The sequence below is a fragment of the Scleropages formosus genome, chromosome 9, assembly GCF_900964775.1.
Source record: "Scleropages formosus chromosome 9, fSclFor1.1, whole genome shotgun sequence".
NCBI classification, from domain to species: Eukaryota; Metazoa; Chordata; class Actinopteri; order Osteoglossiformes; family Osteoglossidae; genus Scleropages; species Scleropages formosus.
The window spans coordinates 8,899,022-8,918,210 of NC_041814.1; the positions used below are offsets into that span (position 1 = coordinate 8,899,022).

Here is a 19,189-nt window from a genome sequence, read left to right on the forward strand (position 1 = left end):
TCAGTGCTATCATTCATGTTGTTAATGTTTTGGTGCCCCCCTAATACCTCATTTGTTACATCCTTGTAGTATATATTTCCACTCAATTGCTGGAAATCAATCACAAGTCCGACATCACTCCACAGCTGTTCACTGCACGATTTATTACACGGACTACGTAAACAACCCCACAAACAATCCGTCGCCCAATGTTGAATGTATCATCCCCCAGCGCCGACGGCGGCGGTTCGCACTTTATGATCCTCCCCGTCTTCCGTATTCAGATTTCCGGTTCCGGTCACTAACTGCCGTTCCCGGGAGGGAGGCGCCAAACTTAAAGTTATTCTTGTGTCTCGTATAACATTATTTGACAAAACATTACGAGAAAAACCTTTCAGACAATCATGACGGAAAAACTTTTTAACAAGAAACTAGACGTACACATCAAATGCGTAGATTGTGAAGAGAGGTAAGTGACTTTTGTACATTTTGACGGGAATTCACTTCGTCGGGCGGCCTGATGTCTGATGCACTGCCTGCGCTTAGCAGCAGTCTATAATAATAATAAACATGATTAAAGTGTCTTATAAAATCTTATTCGCCTATTAATTATCTCTCTAGCTGGACAATGAATTAACCATACAGCCAGGACATCTTATAGTTTTACCCTAAGGTACAACTTGAAATGACCCACTTCACATGCTGAATACGACATTATTGAACTTATTATTATTCACATGATTTGATTTGTTTTGCATCGTAGCAGCTCTATCCTCCAGGACAATGGCCTATTACAGAATAGGGCAACACACACAAAGATGTCACATGAGAGGAAAAAGTCAAGTCAACTTTATTGTCACTTTCACAATATGTTTGTGAAAGTGTTTTTTTTTTTTTTTTTCTGGTCCACCTGTATGTCACACAGTCACAGAGTACAACATGCAGTATACTATATATATAACAGTACATTACTATTACTACAATTCAATTCATAATAAATAGAAATAAATAAAATAGAAATGTAAACAGATTTAGAAGTTGTAAAGCCAAAAAGTGAGTTCTTTGTGCAGTAATTCTTTGGAAAGAGGGTTAGTGTGACCTAATATAGGTTGATGTATCATGTACTAAAGATATACAGCAGCTATTCTTGGGTTGCACCCCAGTTTAACTGAGATTTCAGCAGAGACTGTCAGGGACCTGAGAGGACAATCTCTGCAGACCGCATGAAAATGGCTGGTGTCCCTCTAGATTGGGGGGGTTTGATTCCGGTGCTCAGAGGTCAGGATTCTGGTATGTAATGGGCGGTTGAGGGTGGTACAGAGAGTTCAGGATCCTGACAGCTTGTGGGGAAAAAAAATCAGTTGTATGGTCTGGTGGAGTCAGCTTTTATGCTCCTATATCTCTTCCCAGAAGGTAAGTAAGAAGAGCAATTGAGAAAATAAGTAAAAAAAAAAAAAATAAAAAACTAGGTGAATAAATAGATAGATATATAGATAAATTGTGGACAGTGATTTTCCAAATGACACACATTCAAAATACAAGACATCAAGACAACACACAATGTACATTACAATCTCCAGTATGTGGTGCAACCAAATTTTCCACAAAGGATATAACACAGCTATACTTACACTTTTTGCTTCAACCTGCACAATTGTTATAGTATGCTAGACTGCACTTGCCTGAGCACCATGGTCTTGGATGAGCTACCTAATTGATTTGGGAATGAAAGAATTCTTAAACTTCTTGAGTCTGCAACTTGGGACATTATACCACCTGTTTGAGGGCATGATCAGGTGTTTGCTGTGCAGCACATGTGAGGGGTTGGAAGAGATGCTGTATGCAAGTCTTGCTGTGCACAGAAAGTACTGTTCAAGAGGATGACCCACAATCTTGGAACAAATCTGAAGTGCTTTGAATAACCAGATCTTTAGTTTAACAGAAAGACGGCTATACCAAGTTGTGGCACAATAGTGCATGATGCTGTGAACTGCTGATGTGGGAAAAACAAAAGAGAAATCTTTTTTCACAAAATATTTTTCCATATATGTTACAGATATGCCACAATCAGAGTCTCTGTTGAACTTCAGCTAACTGCGAACTCGGTGCACAAAAGAGTAAGTATAATGAAAAAAATTTTAAATTAATTGATTTAAATGGCTGTCTGGTGCAGTCACAACAAACTGGAGCCGATCACGCTCAAAACGGTGGAGATGATTGTGGACTTTAGGATAAACACCCCAGCATTATTCCCACTCGCCATCCTGAACAGCACTGTGGCAACAGTGGAGTCATTCAGGTTCTTGGGCACCACCATCTCACAGGACCTGAAGTGGGAGTTCCACATAGACTCCATTGTGAAAAAGGCCCAGCCTTCACCAGCTGAGGAAGTTCAACCTGCCACATGAGCTACTGATGCAATTCTACTCCGCAGTCATTGAGTCTGTCCTCTGCACCTCTATAACTGTCTGGTTTGGCTCAGCTACGAAGTCAGACATCAGAAGACTACAGCAGATAGTTCGGACTGCTGGAAGAATCATCGGCACACCCCCCCAGCTCTCCAAAAACTGTACTCGTCCAGGGTCAGTAAAAGGGCTAGCAAAATCATTGTAGACCCCTCACATCCAGGCCACTTCCTCTTCGAACCTTTGCCATCTGGCCGGCGCTACAGAGCACTGAGCACCAGGGCAGCCAGGCACAAGAAAAGTTTCTTCCCTCAGGCCATCTACCTCATGAACAGCTAAATCCCCCCTAGAGAGTAAACCAGTGCAATACACAACGCTATTTATAATTATATCTATTTATCACATCATATGTCTTACTCACATTCCCTTGCATTTGTATAGAACATACCTGTATGTACATATGTCTAGTGACTATTTTTTGTATATTGTGTACTTTATATTTTATATATTTTTTTATACTTTATTCACATATTCTGTCTTCTAATCTGTGTCTTGTCACTGTCATTCTGTCTGTGCTGTGGAAGTTTCTGTCACCAAGACAAATTCCTTGTATGTGTGAACATACTTGGCAATAAAGCTCGTTCTGATTCTGATAAATACTAATATTAAAAAAATAGACAAGGCAAAATGAAATTATTGAAAAAATAATTGAAAATATTAGTTCTTTGTTTTTGTAAGGGAATTTGGACACACTTTATTTTTAGGCTAGTGTGTTGATGATTGTTGTTTTGTGTTTGGTTGACAGGATTTGTTGGTAAGGCTGACAGATGATTCTGACCCCTGCTTTCTCTACAGCCTTGTAATATCTGAGGAGGATTTTCAAAGGTAAAAACCTAGACTTTCACATCACAATGTATATTTAATGTGAGAATACTTCACTATGATGTTCTTTTTTTTGGCAAATAAAGTATTTTTTCATGTATTATTTGATAATTTATCACAATTTACTTTTGTCTTTTGTGGTTGCTTGTCTGGCATGTACAGAAAAAAACATGACCAAACTCATTTAACATTTGTTGTTTTGGAAAAGCTGTTTATTTATGTACTTTTCTTGTGAAAGGAACGAGTATTTAACTCTGATTCTCTTTTGATACAGTTTAAAAGTACAGCAGAGTCTGATGTTTGACTTCTCGGCATTTCCTCAGAAGATTATTGAGCTGTTAAACTTGTGTATTGCTGAAAAAAGAAAAGACTGTCCATGGTGAGGACTCCTTCCTGTCAGATATCTTACGTTTAGTAGGGAAAACCACACACTAATGTGTTGTAACTTCTTGCTTCCTTCTTTTACAGTTATAGTTTGCAGTTAATTTCTCCATCCCAAGGCTTGGACCACAGCCATGCTAACTTGATCTTTGTGCAGATCAACGAATACAGACAGTATCCACTCCTATCGCTAAAGCTTTTTCATGGCACAGACCTTGAGATCAAAAAGTACTTGGCTGATTGTATGTCCAACCTGAAGGTTTGTCGAAGAACTTCTACAGCATTTCCTTTAACAGTTTTACCTTGCCATAACACTTACCATGCTCACTAATGAATAATGCCGGTAGCACGGAGGTTAGATCCATTGCCTTGCATACAAAGGAGTGTGGCTTGAATAAGTTGTATAAATTGGTAAATAAATGTCAGCTAAATTAATAGATGATGATGATGATGATAATAATAGACTAAGTGACATGAGCATTTACTGTTAGCTTCTTAAATTAATTTGTCTTGCTTGTTTCAAGCATCTGGATGTTCATTATTTGTTTGCCAGTCAAAATGCTTACCTTGCTTAATTTTTACAGGAGGAGAAGCAACTGCTGGAGCAGAAGCTGAAGAGGACAGAGGAGGATCTGACTAGACAGCTCAGTTACACTCAGCAGGTGCAGCTGATGGTGTCACTGATGTGTTGCTAATCTGTTACGTTCTTCATATGGTGTAACCTGCTGTCTTCTGCTTGGTTCAGACGCTGGCAGAGAAGAGCCGTGAGCTGGACAAGCTGCGGTCAGAATGGACCTCCCAGACGAGTGCCTTGTCCAGCCAACATTCACAGGACCTCACGGCAGAACGAGAAAAGGCTCTGGAGGTTGTTTCAGCTGCACAACCACATTTATTACACATTTGGATTTGGTTATTGTGTGTGTAACTTTGTGTGATACCCTATATTTGCATAATTTATAAACAAGGAAACACCTGAACTCATTTTTAAATGAGCTCAATTTATTGCATGTTAAAATGGTGTTGCCCACTCTGTGCAGATACAAACAAAGCTCCAGCAACAGAACGACCAGCTACGCAAGGAGCTGGAGTCCACACACTTGAAGAACATGCAGCACTTTCAAGGCAGAATAGCAGAGCTGGAGACCTTCAACAGGGATTTGACAGAGAAGAAGATGGAGGCCGACTGCTCCAATCGGGACCTGAAGGCCAAGCTCGTGGCATTGGAGGAGGTGAGTTCAATCCCTTTTCTGTGCTCTTTCCCTTCCTTTACATTAAATGTTCAGGGTTGAGTGTCATGGAAATGAGAAACTGATTTCCTGTGGAATCTTTTCTAAGGAGTCTTTGTGATTGTTTGCAGGAGTGTCAGAGAGCAAAGCAACAGATGACATCTCTGCGCAGGGAGAAAGGTACACTCAACCAGGAATGCCTTGAGAAGGAACGACAGGTCAACCAGCTACAGACACGTGTGGCTATTCTCGAGCGAGACGTCAAGGACAAAGATCAGCTGGTACTCAGCACTAAAGAAGTGCTTGAGGGCACCCAGGAACAGAAGGTGACTCTTGAAATGTGCTGTTTCAATCCCTTTTTCACATATAGAAATGACTGCGTGTGCTAATAAATTCATCGTATTTACAGGCCACTGTGGAAGCAAAAGCTGAAAGTAAACAGCTTCAAATAGAAAAACTGGAGGCCACCGTGAAGTCCCTATCAGAGGACCTCAACAAGGTTTATTTCCAGCTGTTGGAGCTGGAGTTTATTTATACAGTTATGGAGTAACTATTGAAAAGTGTGTGTGTTAGATACAAAATATACTCAGTGTTTGTTTCTGTTTTGATTCATTTTTAGGCAAATTCGATCATCAAGAAGCTTCTAGAGGACATGAAGGTTCTGGCGGGGAAGAACAAGCTTAAAAACATTGTTATTGTGAAACAGGAGAAGGTGGTGGAGGAGACCACGGACCGGCTGCACAAAGAGCAGAAGGAGCTTGAGGACACACGGCAGCAGCTGAAACACCGTGAAGAGGAGGTTGGTCTTCCTGGGCTCATTGTGTCGTGCTCTTATGTTCTCCATTTTGACACACAACACGTCGGAGGTCAGAATGTGGTATTTCTTCAAATCCTGGGTGGGCATCATAATTATACCTTACTGTAAGCATCCTGTGTATGTGTCTTGTGTAAATTTATGATTTCTAAAATATTTTATGTAATGTGAAAGTAAGGGGATGTGAAGCTGTACCAGTGTATACAGGAGTGGGGGAAGTATAGAAACACATCGGGTTTCGTAATAGTTGTGTTCCAAAAACACCCCCGTATTTAGAAATTTGAGTCAAAACTGACTGCACTCACACCCCACAGGCGACAAACACGTGCAGAACAGTACAGTACATCAATATTGTATGTCTGTGAACTTCTTAAAGATGTTACATTTCCGTCATTTAGCTGATTTCCCCCCTCCCTTTCCTCCAAAGCAACGTACATCTCAGAACAATACAAAAGTGCATATATCTGTGGAAGGAGAAATTTGGATTAAGATGTGATTTTTAGAGTGCAGTTAATTTCTCACATTCAACCACATGAACCAGCGTACGTCACATGAGTAGCTGCATAAAGATTTATTCATTTTTAACAAATTGTTGTATAAAAAAATTAAACACATACACATTTATCAGGCACTTACGAGATCAGGGAAGAGGTGAGTTTTGAGACTCTTCGTAAATGTTGAGAGGGATTCAGCAATTCTGAGTAAGAGGGTGAGGTTGTTCAACTACATTGGAGTCAGAACTGAAAACCTTTGTGCTTCTGATTTTCAACCTTTTATGCCTGGGACCACCAAGCAGGCAGAGATGGAGGAGTGTAGCAGTCTGGTTAGGGTGTAGTGATGATAATTCTGTCATTTCTTTCATATGATGTACACTCAGTTCTTAGACAATTAATACAATGTCACATCAATATTAAAAAGATTTATTTAAATTACAGTGCTGTATACTACATTGTAACCTTGGTAAACATGTTTTAGAGGTTATTTCTTTCAATTTTTTTCATATGATCCACACACAAAATTAAGTTCTATAACACAATGTAGTAAAAATTCTGAAAAAACATTTACTCCTGCAACCTTGACAAGGACAACTGGTTAGTGAGTGGAAAAAAATTCAGAATTTTTTCATCAATGAGAGCGCAAGAAATTGCGAAAAAGGCGGTAGCAGTGGTAACATGTGTAATGCTACATTTTAGCAACTGAATGTTTAGTACTGACCTTCTAGAATAATTTATATAAACCTGGGATGTTGTAAATTGCATTTTGTCTTTCCCAACTTATGTTAACTTCTTGTTTCCTTAATTGTAGGTATTGAAACTGAAGGAACAGCTCGAAGCCACACTTCAGAAACTGGATGAAAGCAAAGAGGTGTTAAAGACCAATGAACAGGGTGTGTGCGCTTCATTACCTTACTTTGTTTAGCTGATGCTTGTCTCCAAAGTGACTTACAATGTTAAGCTACACATGATTATTTACCCATTTATACAGCTGGGTAATTTTTTTGCTGGAGCAATTTTGGGGAAGTAGCTTACTGAGGATACTATAGCTGGAGGTGGGAATCAAACCTGCGACCTTTGGGTCCAAAGGAAGCAGCTCTAATCACTACACTACCAGCTGACCTGTTACTTTGGGGTCAGAAAAGGATTTTTACCTACAGGCTTTTTAAAATCTCTTAATTGTAGTATTCACTTTGTATTACATTGTAATGTTGTTTTCTGAAGTGATCAACTGGCTGAACAAGCAGCTGAATGAGAGCCATCTGACCAGCAAGCCAGAGAGTGTGGGGCTCTTCCAGACTCCTCTCGCTCAGTCGTCAGCAGCAGGCTACAGGCCAGCCAGCTCTGCTCACAACCTCATGGTCAGTCTCTTGTCTGCTCTTAATTCTTGCAGCTGGTGTTCAGTAGGGGGAATAGTGTTCTGCTTAGGGGAATTCATCTGGTGCACGAAGGTTATTTTCATGTGAAACATCCAAAAATGATTTCTTCTCAGATGTAGTGTGTTTCTCTGCACGTTCTCCATTGTGTAGTTCGAAGGCCGACCCTTCCTTCCTGGCCCGGGGCCACTCTATCCCATAACCTCCACGCTCAACTCCAAGCCGCCCTGCCCTCTGTCTGGTGGGAGCTCGGATACCCGGACCATCTTTCCCCAGCACAGTCAGGGCCCTGGACCCAAGGCACGCTTTATCCTACATCTTACACATCCTTCCTTTGATTGTAAAAAGTGATTGATTTGAATGGCTTCAACTGGAAACTGCTGTCAGAGTGAATAGGATAATTTACGTAAAGGCAATATAATGTCCGCATATGATCTTTACTACTTTTCATAATTGACTACTTTGGTAGGTCCAGTTTCATGCAGTGAGCTCTAAAGTAGCCCTGTCTCCTGTGGAGGGGAAGGAAGGAAGTCCCACAGCACAGCTCACACTGGCCTCCAACAAAGAGAAGTAAATTCTGTTTCAAAATGAAACAAGGCGCAACACTCACAGTTCCTGTTTTCCTGGTGTACTTACTGAGGGGGGTCTCTTCTCTCCTTGTCTACCAGTAGGGAACCTGTGGGCCTGGAGTCCAAGTACTTAGAGAGGCGAGAGGACAGCATTCCCCTGCGTGGCCTCCTTCCTAATGCACAAGTCTGCAGAGGTGAGAACCAAGTGCTTCCTCCCCACATGCTTTATATCTTGCAAGCCAAGGCGCTTCCCTCATGATTTGTGTTCGTTGCGTTTCGTGGAAATTTGACTTGTAACGCATCACACTTTGGAAATCACTGGATGTTCATTTTGCTTAATGCTGAAATCCCATTCTCTGTAGACGACTTAAAGCCACCTCTGAAAGCCAGCACGCCCCCTGCAAAGCCCGCGCTGCACTTGACTCCCTCAGCTTACTTCCCAGGCTGACCAGCTGGAGACTGGCTCCAGATCACAGATGTAACAATCCCTGCAGCTGTTTGGAGAACAGGAGTCAATAGCCATTTGAAACACTAAAGTATTTCAAAACATACATGCAGCAGTTATGGCATCATGAAAATGAAGTATTTCTACTAAAGGTGGTCTTAGCCATTGAGTGCTGGTATTTGCTGAGGAATTTACACCTGTAGACCTTTTAAGTCAGACATGGTTATTCCTCTACCTCAATTAATGTAAAGGATAAGATTGTATTTGTGTAAATATGTGTAAATGTGATACAGGTTGAATTGTATATGTGTATTTTTGCATTAAAATTTAAATCATTTTCACTTTCTAGTTTGCTTTACAGGGGTGAAATGCATATCTACAGGGTTTTTTTTTTTTTTTTTTTACAACTAGGATGTTATCTAGCACCTGACTGACATTAAAATATTTTTATTGAAATACAGACGTTTCATACTTGTATAAGAATTTCAGCCCAATTTAAAACAAAAGGCAGCAGAACCACAATGCAGATGAAACAAAAATCCAGTAATTTTTCAATATTACAGTACATCAGTTATAAATAACTGAATCTCACAAAACTACACAAGTCACAATTCCTTGTAATATTTCAGCTATTTGGCAGATTAGCATGGTTTATGACAATTTATACAGAAGGCCACTGATAAGTTTCCACTTTCAAAAGCTATACAGTATCAGATTTTTACACAAGTCTAAATGTTGACAGAATGCTTTAAAGGCAAAACACTGTTAAACATCTGGTATGTAAACATTTTGCCATAAATATGCAAGATTAAACAGTACACAACTTGGCCATAAACATTTTCTAGCTTACTTTTAAGTAGGGAGGTTCTAAATACTTGAGATAGCACAAGGCTTATGTGAATTTCCACTGACACCAGGAGCTGGGGGCACCTGCAGTGCCACCAAGTTTTCCTCTCCACCAAGTACTGTCCAACTGTTGACAATTACGGAAGTAAACAAAACAAATGGGTCATAAATGCTCAGGCAACTATTACACGTGATCAAAACTAAGGTACTTAGAATGCAACCGCAGAACTGTTCAATCCATTTCACTTTTGCTTCGCACATTCTGCGGATGCGCCCAGTGGAAAGTTGAAGATGCCTTTCCCGGTCTTATTTCACTCACGTGCACCGTCAGACGTGCCGTCCTGCCCAAAGGCCCAGAACGATGGAGTCCGAAGACCTGTGCTGCGCAGCCTTTTCTCGCTGCAGCAGAAACTGATTGGTGAACACACTGTGTTCAGACACAGCCCTGTCTTACCAGGTATATATCCCTGAGTGAGACGCGCCCATTTAAAATCTTTTTATGCAACAATACATAAAAAAGTGGCTATTAAATACTAGCAATTCTTTTAAAATATATTCCTTTAAATCTGACGCAAAAAGTGGTCCACCGTGGTTTTCCCATGTGCGAAGTGAGCAGGAAGGGGTCATTCCTCACACATTAGTGTCCTGGAGAAGAGGCTCTTTGGCCTCTCCGGGGGGCTGTGGGCTATGTGGGTGGCCAGGGGGTGAAGTGTGCTTCTTCCAGCTACCGGGACGTGGAGCCAGGTGGGTGTGCTCAGGGACAAAGAGAGCCACCAGCAGGGCGAGCAGCACTGAACAGGCTCCGAACAGGAAGGGCGGGCCTGGGATTATTGCACTCTGAGCAGGAGGCAGCAGGACACAATTATAGGTTAGAACAGCACCACAAACATGCCACAAAGTGGTTCACTGGGTGTTGTGTAGAAAGGGGCACTCACCTGCTGTTTGATCTGAGTGTGGTGTTGCAACTCTTGGCTGTCATCAGCCACCGCTTTTAACTCCACGTGAAAGATGTAGAAAATGAAGCCGTAGAGAGCTGGTCCAAGGCCGTTACAGAGGCCGCGGATACCAGTGATCATGCCCTGGCCGACCCCTGCACCAGGTCAAAACAGGATCGCTGACACATACAGGGTAGAGCTCTTCAACAGTTTTGAAACTCAGGAATGACACAAAGTAGCACAGCTATGAATTTAGGGTTACCTTGCTGGTCAGGGTCTGCGGTTCGAGACACAAGAGCACTGATTGCTGGGAATGTAATACTGGACATGGCTGCCACAGCTCCTGCTGCCCACATCATCCTGCAGAGAACACGGGGAGGGGAACGAGCACTCTTCATCTACCTCTCGTTTACTCAGAACATCTTAAGGAGCGTGCATTACGGTACTGGTATGCGACAACCAAAGCGCAGAAGGGTTCCTACCATGGCTCCGAGCCTATGCCGTACCAGGCAAGCTGCAGGATCTGGAATCCCAGACCTAGTAAGATAGTGTTCTTGTTCCCAATGGATCGCATCAATAAACTTAACACCACAGTCTGGAAGAAAAAGTGCAATTTTATTAACTTTTAAAGAAGAATCTGCTACGAAAACCTGAAGCACTAATCCTGCATGCTATTGTACGGAAAGTTATTATATTCAAGAACAACTAAACAATTAAATCTCAGCTGAGTTGATTTTAAACAACAATGCGGTACATACCTGTGCAATAATAGACAGCAATCCAAGGACAGCAATAAAGGCTGCAACACTTTCAGGAGAAAAGTCCATTATCTGTAGTTGAAACAAAGGATTTTTTTGCAAATTCATAAACCTTGGTGATAATTGAATATAAAAACAAAAATTAAGAATTATACACCAAACTTAAAAGCTTTACTAATGCTATCAAAGGCATCAGCTAAATAAAGATAATTAGTAGTTATACTGTATGTTTGATTCAGTACATTGCACAGAATAGAACGATTACACTTACAAAAGGAAACGTCAATATCATACTATAACAAGATGTACAGTCATGTCAGTTACACTGACTGTCACCAAGTTATTGGGCTCACAACTGCAAGGACTGTCCTCTTGCAAAGACTCATATTTGACCTTTTTTTATAAGGCAAGAAGGGTGTGTATTATTATATTAGATATAATTTTAACACGCTAGAAACGAGCTTTCAAATGCTGCTGTCCAGAAAAGTTCTACATATGGGAACATGCAGCTAGATGTCATGTAGGACCGAAATACATCAAACTCACACAACAAAATTTAAAAGCAAACACTAACCTACAGCTGAACACATAGGCATGGATGGATACATGCACACTGTTGTCCTACAGTACATATATTGCATATACAATATCGAAATATATACATGCATGTACACATACTGTGGATCTACAGAGAATCACATTAAGATCCATTTCCAGAATCTGTACTGGAGCAGGTCCATCAACTGACCTGCTGAAGATAAAGGAAGAAGCTGGAGTACTGGCCCGCCTCAGGTAGGTAGGAGAGGAACACGGTGATACAGATGAGCAGCACTGTAGAGTCCTGGCCCACTTTCCGCAGAGACTGTGTGGGGGGAGGGTCACTAAATTCAGCCAACATCACTTATCAGTAACAAATGTGTTTTCTTACATCTTCGTTTAAAACCTTAAGTTGAAACAAGTCATTCAGTTACTGGTTGCAGGGGCAAAGACACCATCTCTTTGTAGAGTTTTCCTAAATAACTTCAGCTTCAAGAGGAACTGTTGGAGTTTATTTCTAGGAACAGTAAGGATAAAGAAAGAATGTTAAATTCAATTCATATTGGGAATTGCTCATTTACTGGATGATCGATTTCACATAATCAATAAGCAGCCATGACTACAGGGTGCCAGGATGTGAGGGTCTGATTTCATCCTCAGCAAAAGACCAGGAAGCACATGAGCGGCAGTTTGTCAGGTGCATCACTTGCATTCTTAGGTCGCTCTGGAGAAACAACATCTGCATGTTCACAGTCAGAACCACCACCAAAGTGCGTTCCTTACTACTACATTTTGAGTTTTAAAAGTTTGAGGCAAACACACAGAGAAAAGTCATAAAACATACATACAAACATACAAGCCATAAAACATTTGGCATTTAATTACTTCATGTGATTCCTCAGCTACTGAACTTGTTTTCTTCATTGTATGTAGTATGGTACAGTGAGCCACTTACAGCGAAGGGGTCGGCCTGCTCCCAAGAGATGGGTGCCCCCCAGGATGCCGGCCTCATCTTCTCAGGCAGCGACTCGGGCACCGCCACCAGGATGAAGCAGATGTCCAACATGGCAATGGCCGAAGCCAACACCACCACCAGGCTGTCGCCGTACTCCCGGGAGAGGTAGGCCCCGATGGCTGGGCTAGTCACGAGGCTGGCGGCGAATGTGGCCGAGACCTGGAGCGGGTGGGACAGCAAACAAACAATCAAAACGGATCAATGGAAGGAGAGCATTTAAAAATGGGTCCAAAAAAAAGTGGAACGGAAACAAAATGCCACACGACTGGAGCTTGTGATGTTGTCATTCCTTGCATATGCTCACCAGTAACTTTCAAAAGATGCTATATGGTGGGTCTCTTTTCACTTTTTACAGGTATAATATATACAATGAGTATAAGCCAGGAGGCTGAAGGTATGTAGTCAAAGCCAGCAATATATGCTGTCTTCATGTCATCTTCCACAGAAGTGTATCTGAAAACAAATGACTGTACTTGCAACCTTTCTGACACTATGTGTGGAATGTGAAAACGTGTGGTTGGTTCCCATCCAGAGACTCTCTGACCTAAAGCATTTCCTCCTTGATCAACTGCAGATGCTACCACAAACATCTCCAGCGCAGGAGCAAGATGATGCACTGCATTTGCAGATGCTGAAATGTTTCCTAAGCAAGAGAAACTGAAAGAAAAAATTCTTAAAGCACCAACTGGACTGACGAAGTGCACTTAACGTTAACATTAAAGAGTGCACCAACCAATAGGAGATGGAACTGATGTGATAGCATTTCCTTTAAAGGCAACTGAACAGAAACAAAACAAACCCTCAAAAGGGCAGGGTGCCAGGCCGCACCAGGGACGGATACACACCAATCCGTAGGCCATGCTGCGTTCGTGCTCCTGAGTGATGTCGGCCACATAGGCAAAAATCACAGAGAACGTCACAGCAAACACTCCAGACACCGAGATGACTGCAAAGTACCACCTAAAGCGGAGCACACGACAAAAACACAGCAGGAAGTGTTTTCAGTGGGCTACCGGTTTTACATTTTCACACCCTACATAAACACCACGTTACCTCTGATTTAATATGTAACATGCACACAACATACATACTCTGTATTTACTGGTTTTTTTGCATTCAAGCACTGCTTAACAATTGCATTAAACTAATATATTGGTCATAAATGGAACCAGTTTAACACCTAATAACAGGCTTTTCTGAGACAATGATCAAATGATACACATTAAATCAAGTTTCACTTTTCAGGATATAGTTCTCATTCATTTCTCTACCACTCTTCTACTTTTTAACTCAATGGCTTCAACATCAATTCACACTCTTCTGAAATGTCCATGTTAAAGGTGCTCCCATGTGTAGATTAATTTCACCTACCAAGGGCTGATCTTCATGAGTGGGATGGGAGCACATGTGAAGAAGACGGTGAGCAGGAGGAAGGACTTCCTCCCCCAAACATCTGAAAGAGCTCCGATCAGCGGTGCACTCAGGAAGGACAGCAAACCCTCCAGGGGAAAACCGCAGAAGCATTTGAGGCCCAGAATGAAGCACAGCTCAAAGTCATATTACAGCTCAAGTGACAATGCTGCTAAACATCTAGAGTTGCTTACCTTCACTCCCTGGATCAAGCCATTCATCAGAAAAGTGTGCTTTGGAAAGGTCTCATGCAGCACCTACAGGACACATGAGCCAAACGGGGAAAGTCGGTGATGAACCTTTTCTCGTAATGAGCAGTCACAACAAGTTATGGGCATCTTTAAATTACTTAGTGACATAAACACGGTGATAAAATTTATTATGTTACTGAAAATAAAAAGGTTGCTTCCGCAATCTCCTAAAAACCAGATGTTGACCAATTCATCCCATAAGCTTGTGCAACATTCACTGTCATTTCTCCATTTTCAGCTTTCTTTACTGTCTCCACTTCAGTTTCCACGGTAACAGCACACCTCTTCTCACTGGTGCCATCAGAATAACCACCAATGAAGAACATCAAACAATATGGAAGGTACTAAAGCAGTCTCACACTCCTATTCTGCTTAGGTGTGCTTTCCGCATCAGCCTGACATGTAAACAAGTCACGTTTGTACCATTGCCAACAGAAATTTGACAAAATTTTAGATTTTTTTTTAATTCTCTTCGATACACTAACTAGATCATTCGTAACACAAGGAACCAGCAAATTTTTTTTAAACAAAAATCAACATGATTTTTTTAATTTTGATTGTTTAAGCATCCTGTCACACTGTACTCACATTAGGGTTTTTTCTTTATTAGCCCATCTCCTTCCCATGCAGAATGAAAACCACACTTATTTTATTTTCGTTTAATTTATTTAATGCCAATTATTCATGCTGGACATTACTTAACATGAGGACTAAGTAAGCTGCGGGAGACACAAGAACACGAATATGCATAAACAGAATATTAATTGAAAACTCTCCTTACCACCAGTGTGGGTGCTGTAAGCAAACCCCAAGCAAAGAACTCCAAAAAGATGACAATCACAGCATGATAAACACTGGGAGCTCCAAAACCTTGGGGCTGAGAAACAGGAAAGAAGAAAAAGGCATTGCTGTGCATAAGTTTTCCATTTATACTGGCCCTTGTATGGTGTAGTGTAGTGCAATAGTAGTCTTAACCTCAATTAAGTACTTGGATACATCATTTTATAGACACTTTTCATAACAAATAATACACAGGACATTTAAATAAAATAAAAAAAATGAAGAAAGGTTATTTAACCAGTTCTGTTACGGCCAAAGATGAATTTTAAGAGAAGACTCAAAATCTGGTTTTCAAATGGTTCAAGATAATACTGATTAACGAAAATAAACACAAACAGAAAGCAAATAATTGCTCAGCTAGATGCTTGATTAAGTTTTCCTTTCTGTTTCTAATTTAAAAAAAAAAAGAGAAAGTAATTTAAGACATGTTCCAAGTTTTTTCTCCCTCTCAAACTACTGCGAAATCAGTCCCAGTGTTTTTTTTTTTGTCCTTTTTATCCTACGTCTCACATATACTACAGCAGCAAAAGGTCCCACTGAAACCTAGACCCCACACTTGCACTAACTTCTTAGAGTATTAGCACAGATTTGTGACAGCTAATGAAATACAGTTACGCAGTTATACATGAAAACAAGTTGCAGTGGAGCTCCTGTGTGACCATCCATCACCCGTTATGTAAAAACAGCCGTTTACACATTCATACTTTACTTCCAGCACTTTACATCACTCACTCCTCTTATACTTCCAAAAGTTACTGGTAAATAACAGCAAGATTAATGCGAATGTTTATACCATCTTTACTCATTATGGAAAAAGTGATGAACGATGAGTAGTTGCGATGGAGGCAGCTGACATTTCCTGTATCTACTCTCGGGCACGAGACACCGCGTGTTCTGTGCTCCGTACACGACTCTCATACAGCCGGTACGGACATTTATCTGCCACCCAACTCATATATATTTTAATAAGTATTATTTTGCTTCAGGAAACGTATTACGCAGCACCCTACCTACTCGGCCAAAGGCTAACCTGTGCAGACCAGCACTTCCGAGCCTGTTCCTCACCAACTCCAGCTTCAGATTTCACACCACCTTCATCCTCTCGGAGATCCTACGCCCCCCAGAGCCCATCGGAATTACCATCCCACCAGCGAGGCACTGCAGGCGGCGGAGGGAGAGGAAACAGAAGCAGGGACGCGAGCCCAGCCCATGTGCTTGACTTCAGGCTAACCCATACAGACCAGCGCATCTGAGCATGTTCCTTGCCACCGCCAGGTCTATTACCAACAAGATGGACATGATCAGAAGCGGGTCGGACAAGGGACTCCGGTAAGAGCAGAGGAGGAAAGCCGTGCGTCTGTATGAACGACAGTTGGTGCAGAAGGCTATTCATTCTCCCACAAGCCGAGGCTACGTCAGCATTACAAAAGCTACAAGAAAGGACTTTAAAGTTTCATTCTAATTCTTGTTTATTTACTTACTTATTTCTTTATCTTAAGTGTTCTTTCTTTCTGCTGTTGCTGTTCTGAGGGCTGCCACACAAACTTTTGTTCTATTGCATACAATGAGGGAGGGTGCGGTGGCACAGTGGGTTTGACCCGTGCCTGCTCTCTGGGGGGTCTGGGGTTCGAGTCCCGCTTGCGGTGCCTTGCGATGGACTGGCAGCCCGTCCTGGGTGTGTCCCCTTCCCCTCCAGCCTTGCGTCCTGTGTTGCCGGGTTAGGCTCCAGCTCGCAACCATCTTGGGACAAGTGGTTTCAGTCGACGTGTGTGTGCGCATGCATACGATGACAATAACGTATCTCTCTCTATGTACCATTATGTCAATTTTATGTGCGCCTTAAAATGTCTCACTTTTTGGCTTATTGGGTCGAGACCGTAAAAATCCACACGTACAAGTACGTGTTCTTAATATGCAAGTACCATACAGGTGTGTGCGTGTGGTGTATTTACCAAAGGGTGAACAGCGGGTAGCGTAGTGGTTAGAGCTGCTGCCTTTCACCCCAAAGGTTGCAGTTTTGAATCCCACCTCCAGCTGTAGTACCTTTGAGCCAGATACATACCCTAAAATTGCTCCAGTAAAAATTACCCAGCTATATAAATGGGTAAATAATTGCAAGCTGGTAACTGTAACCTTAAGTAAGTCACTTTGGGGAAAAGCGTCAGCTAAGCGAATAAATGTAGGTGTCCGTTACAGTAATACATTTAACACGCAGGTACAAGGTGTTATTTATTCAACACACGGTTACGTATTTAACATGCAGTCACGCGCTACTCTGTATTGTAACGACCCGCGTTGGGCGGGAAAAGGGTGTCTGTTGCGAATAGTGGAATTGTGGGAAAATTGGAACAAAGTGTTCAACCACAGGGGGGACTTACGAGGGATATAGGGGTAAGGAGAGAACGTGAGGGGCGTCAAGCAGGTTGACTACTGATTTTATTGTTTTATTACATTTTATTATGGGCATGACAGTTTTAAGAATTTATTTACAGAATAAAGAATTTAATTTCCGGATATGAATGGAGAAATTTTCACCTGCCGAGTTGGACAGGCCCCCACAGGGTGTGTGGAACCAGACACTGCACTGGTGGTCTAGTAATCCATTTTCCGACCCCGCGTAAGAAAATAAAGACGAAAAACGGGTCCTCGGACCGGGAGAATTTATTTCCACGTGTGCCGCGGGGTTCTAACAAACGAAACATTCGTCATGAACGCTGCCTGTGTGGCTGTGCGTCCTTCTTCGTCCCATCCGAACAGCCAGAGTCCCGGAGTGCAGCGCGCTACGTACGTGTGTGTTTATTATACACTGGCTTAGGCTAAGACACGGGCATGTTATGTTTATCGCCGCTAAATAACACATTACCGTACGTACGTTTGTGCAGGCGGAATTATTACTAGAGAGTTATTACTCTATATACCGCATCTGGATGCTGTACGGGCGTCACGTGTCGTTCCAGACGACGACCACCCTCCTCTCGGCTCCCTCCCTGCGAGACGGTTGACGCTCGTTTATAATGACTGTCGCTGATGAGCGCGCGCGGCGGAGGCGGCTCGTGCAGGAGGGCGCGCGCCAGGCGTAACTCACCGTCCCTCCATCCTTGATGATGATCTTCTTGGCCAGCAGGAGACTGCGATTCGCCCGCTTCTTCTTCTTACTCTGTGTCATGATATTACCATCCTACTTCTCCGTTCTACTGGAAAGCTGCTAACTAAATACAGTCCTTTTTGTAATATCCCAAAAGACTAAAACCAATGTCATACATGGAACAGAAAAAGGGTAAAGGTAAGAGAGAAGCTCTCTCCTCGCGCTAAGAAACCGACAGAGACTGTGTTTCTTTTCCATTCACCTTACTGACGCCATTTTGGTGAAATTAAGGCCAACCGCACTCGATGACGTCACTGGGAACGTTGCCGCGCAGACCCGCCCACTCGCCCCACTGCAGTCACACGTGACCATGTGACGAAGTGCGATGACGCGGTACTTTCCAGCCCCGCCGCCCGGAGTTACGCGTACCGTGTCAAGCACCGTTACAAGTAGCGCGTACAATGTCATTGTACAGTACAGTACCATTTGTGTTGAAGTACACAAGTACTTACACGTACACTTGCTTCTTCTTTTGCTCATCTTTTTGTGAGCCTTTTTCTTAAGATCAGTTTTTAAGCATGGGGAAAAACATTTCCAAATCCATTTACACATTCATGTTATCCTTAGTTTCACCTTTGCCCCATGGCTGGCACTACTTTTTACTGGGTACCAGGGTACCACTGGGCTTCATCGTTCGTTTCTCACTTTGTTCACTGCAGCAGGCTCTAGGGCTGCTGCTGAAACTGTAGTCTTGGTGGTTTTTGTTTCGCATGGTGGCACGATGAGTAGCGTTGCTGTTGCACAGCGCCCTGGGTGGTGTCTGCATGGGTTTCCTCCGGGTGCTCTCGTTTCCTCCCACAGTCCAAAGACATGCTGGTCAGGTTGACCCCTAGTGTGTGAGTGACAAAGACTCCACTGATGTATGGATGAGTGACCCAGTG

The 19,189-nt window shown here is 42.3% G+C and overlaps 2 protein-coding genes across 2 annotated transcripts; one reads left to right on the plus strand and one right to left on the minus strand.

Annotated features, from left to right (window-relative positions):
- Positions 1 to 220: 220 nt before the first annotated feature.
- Positions 221 to 8,893, plus strand: sass6 (SAS-6 centriolar assembly protein). The gene is made up of 17 exons (XM_018726740.2): positions 221 to 448; positions 2,036 to 2,096; positions 3,190 to 3,269; positions 3,541 to 3,645; positions 3,735 to 3,906; positions 4,232 to 4,309; positions 4,393 to 4,512; positions 4,685 to 4,876; positions 5,005 to 5,199; positions 5,283 to 5,372; positions 5,493 to 5,672; positions 6,993 to 7,074; positions 7,406 to 7,542; positions 7,711 to 7,857; positions 8,027 to 8,127; positions 8,226 to 8,320; positions 8,489 to 8,893. The coding sequence occupies exons 1-17, from the start codon at positions 384 to 386 to the stop codon at positions 8,572 to 8,574; spliced, it is 1,986 nt and encodes a 661-aa protein (XP_018582256.2). The 5' UTR covers positions 221 to 383; the 3' UTR covers positions 8,575 to 8,893.
- A 170-nt stretch (positions 8,894 to 9,063) lies between these two features.
- On the minus strand, positions 9,064 to 18,655 carry mfsd14a1 (major facilitator superfamily domain containing 14A 1). The gene is made up of 12 exons (XM_018726694.2): positions 18,249 to 18,655; positions 15,105 to 15,200; positions 14,267 to 14,329; positions 14,034 to 14,161; positions 13,508 to 13,622; positions 12,603 to 12,821; positions 11,859 to 11,972; positions 11,111 to 11,182; positions 10,835 to 10,947; positions 10,615 to 10,712; positions 10,353 to 10,507; positions 9,064 to 10,254 (listed from the first exon to the last, which is right to left on the minus strand). Exons 1-12 carry the CDS (start codon positions 18,327 to 18,329, stop codon positions 10,048 to 10,050), a joined length of 1,461 nt encoding a protein of 486 aa, XP_018582210.1. The 5' UTR covers positions 18,330 to 18,655; the 3' UTR covers positions 9,064 to 10,047.
- Between the last annotated feature and the right edge of the window lie 534 nt (positions 18,656 to 19,189).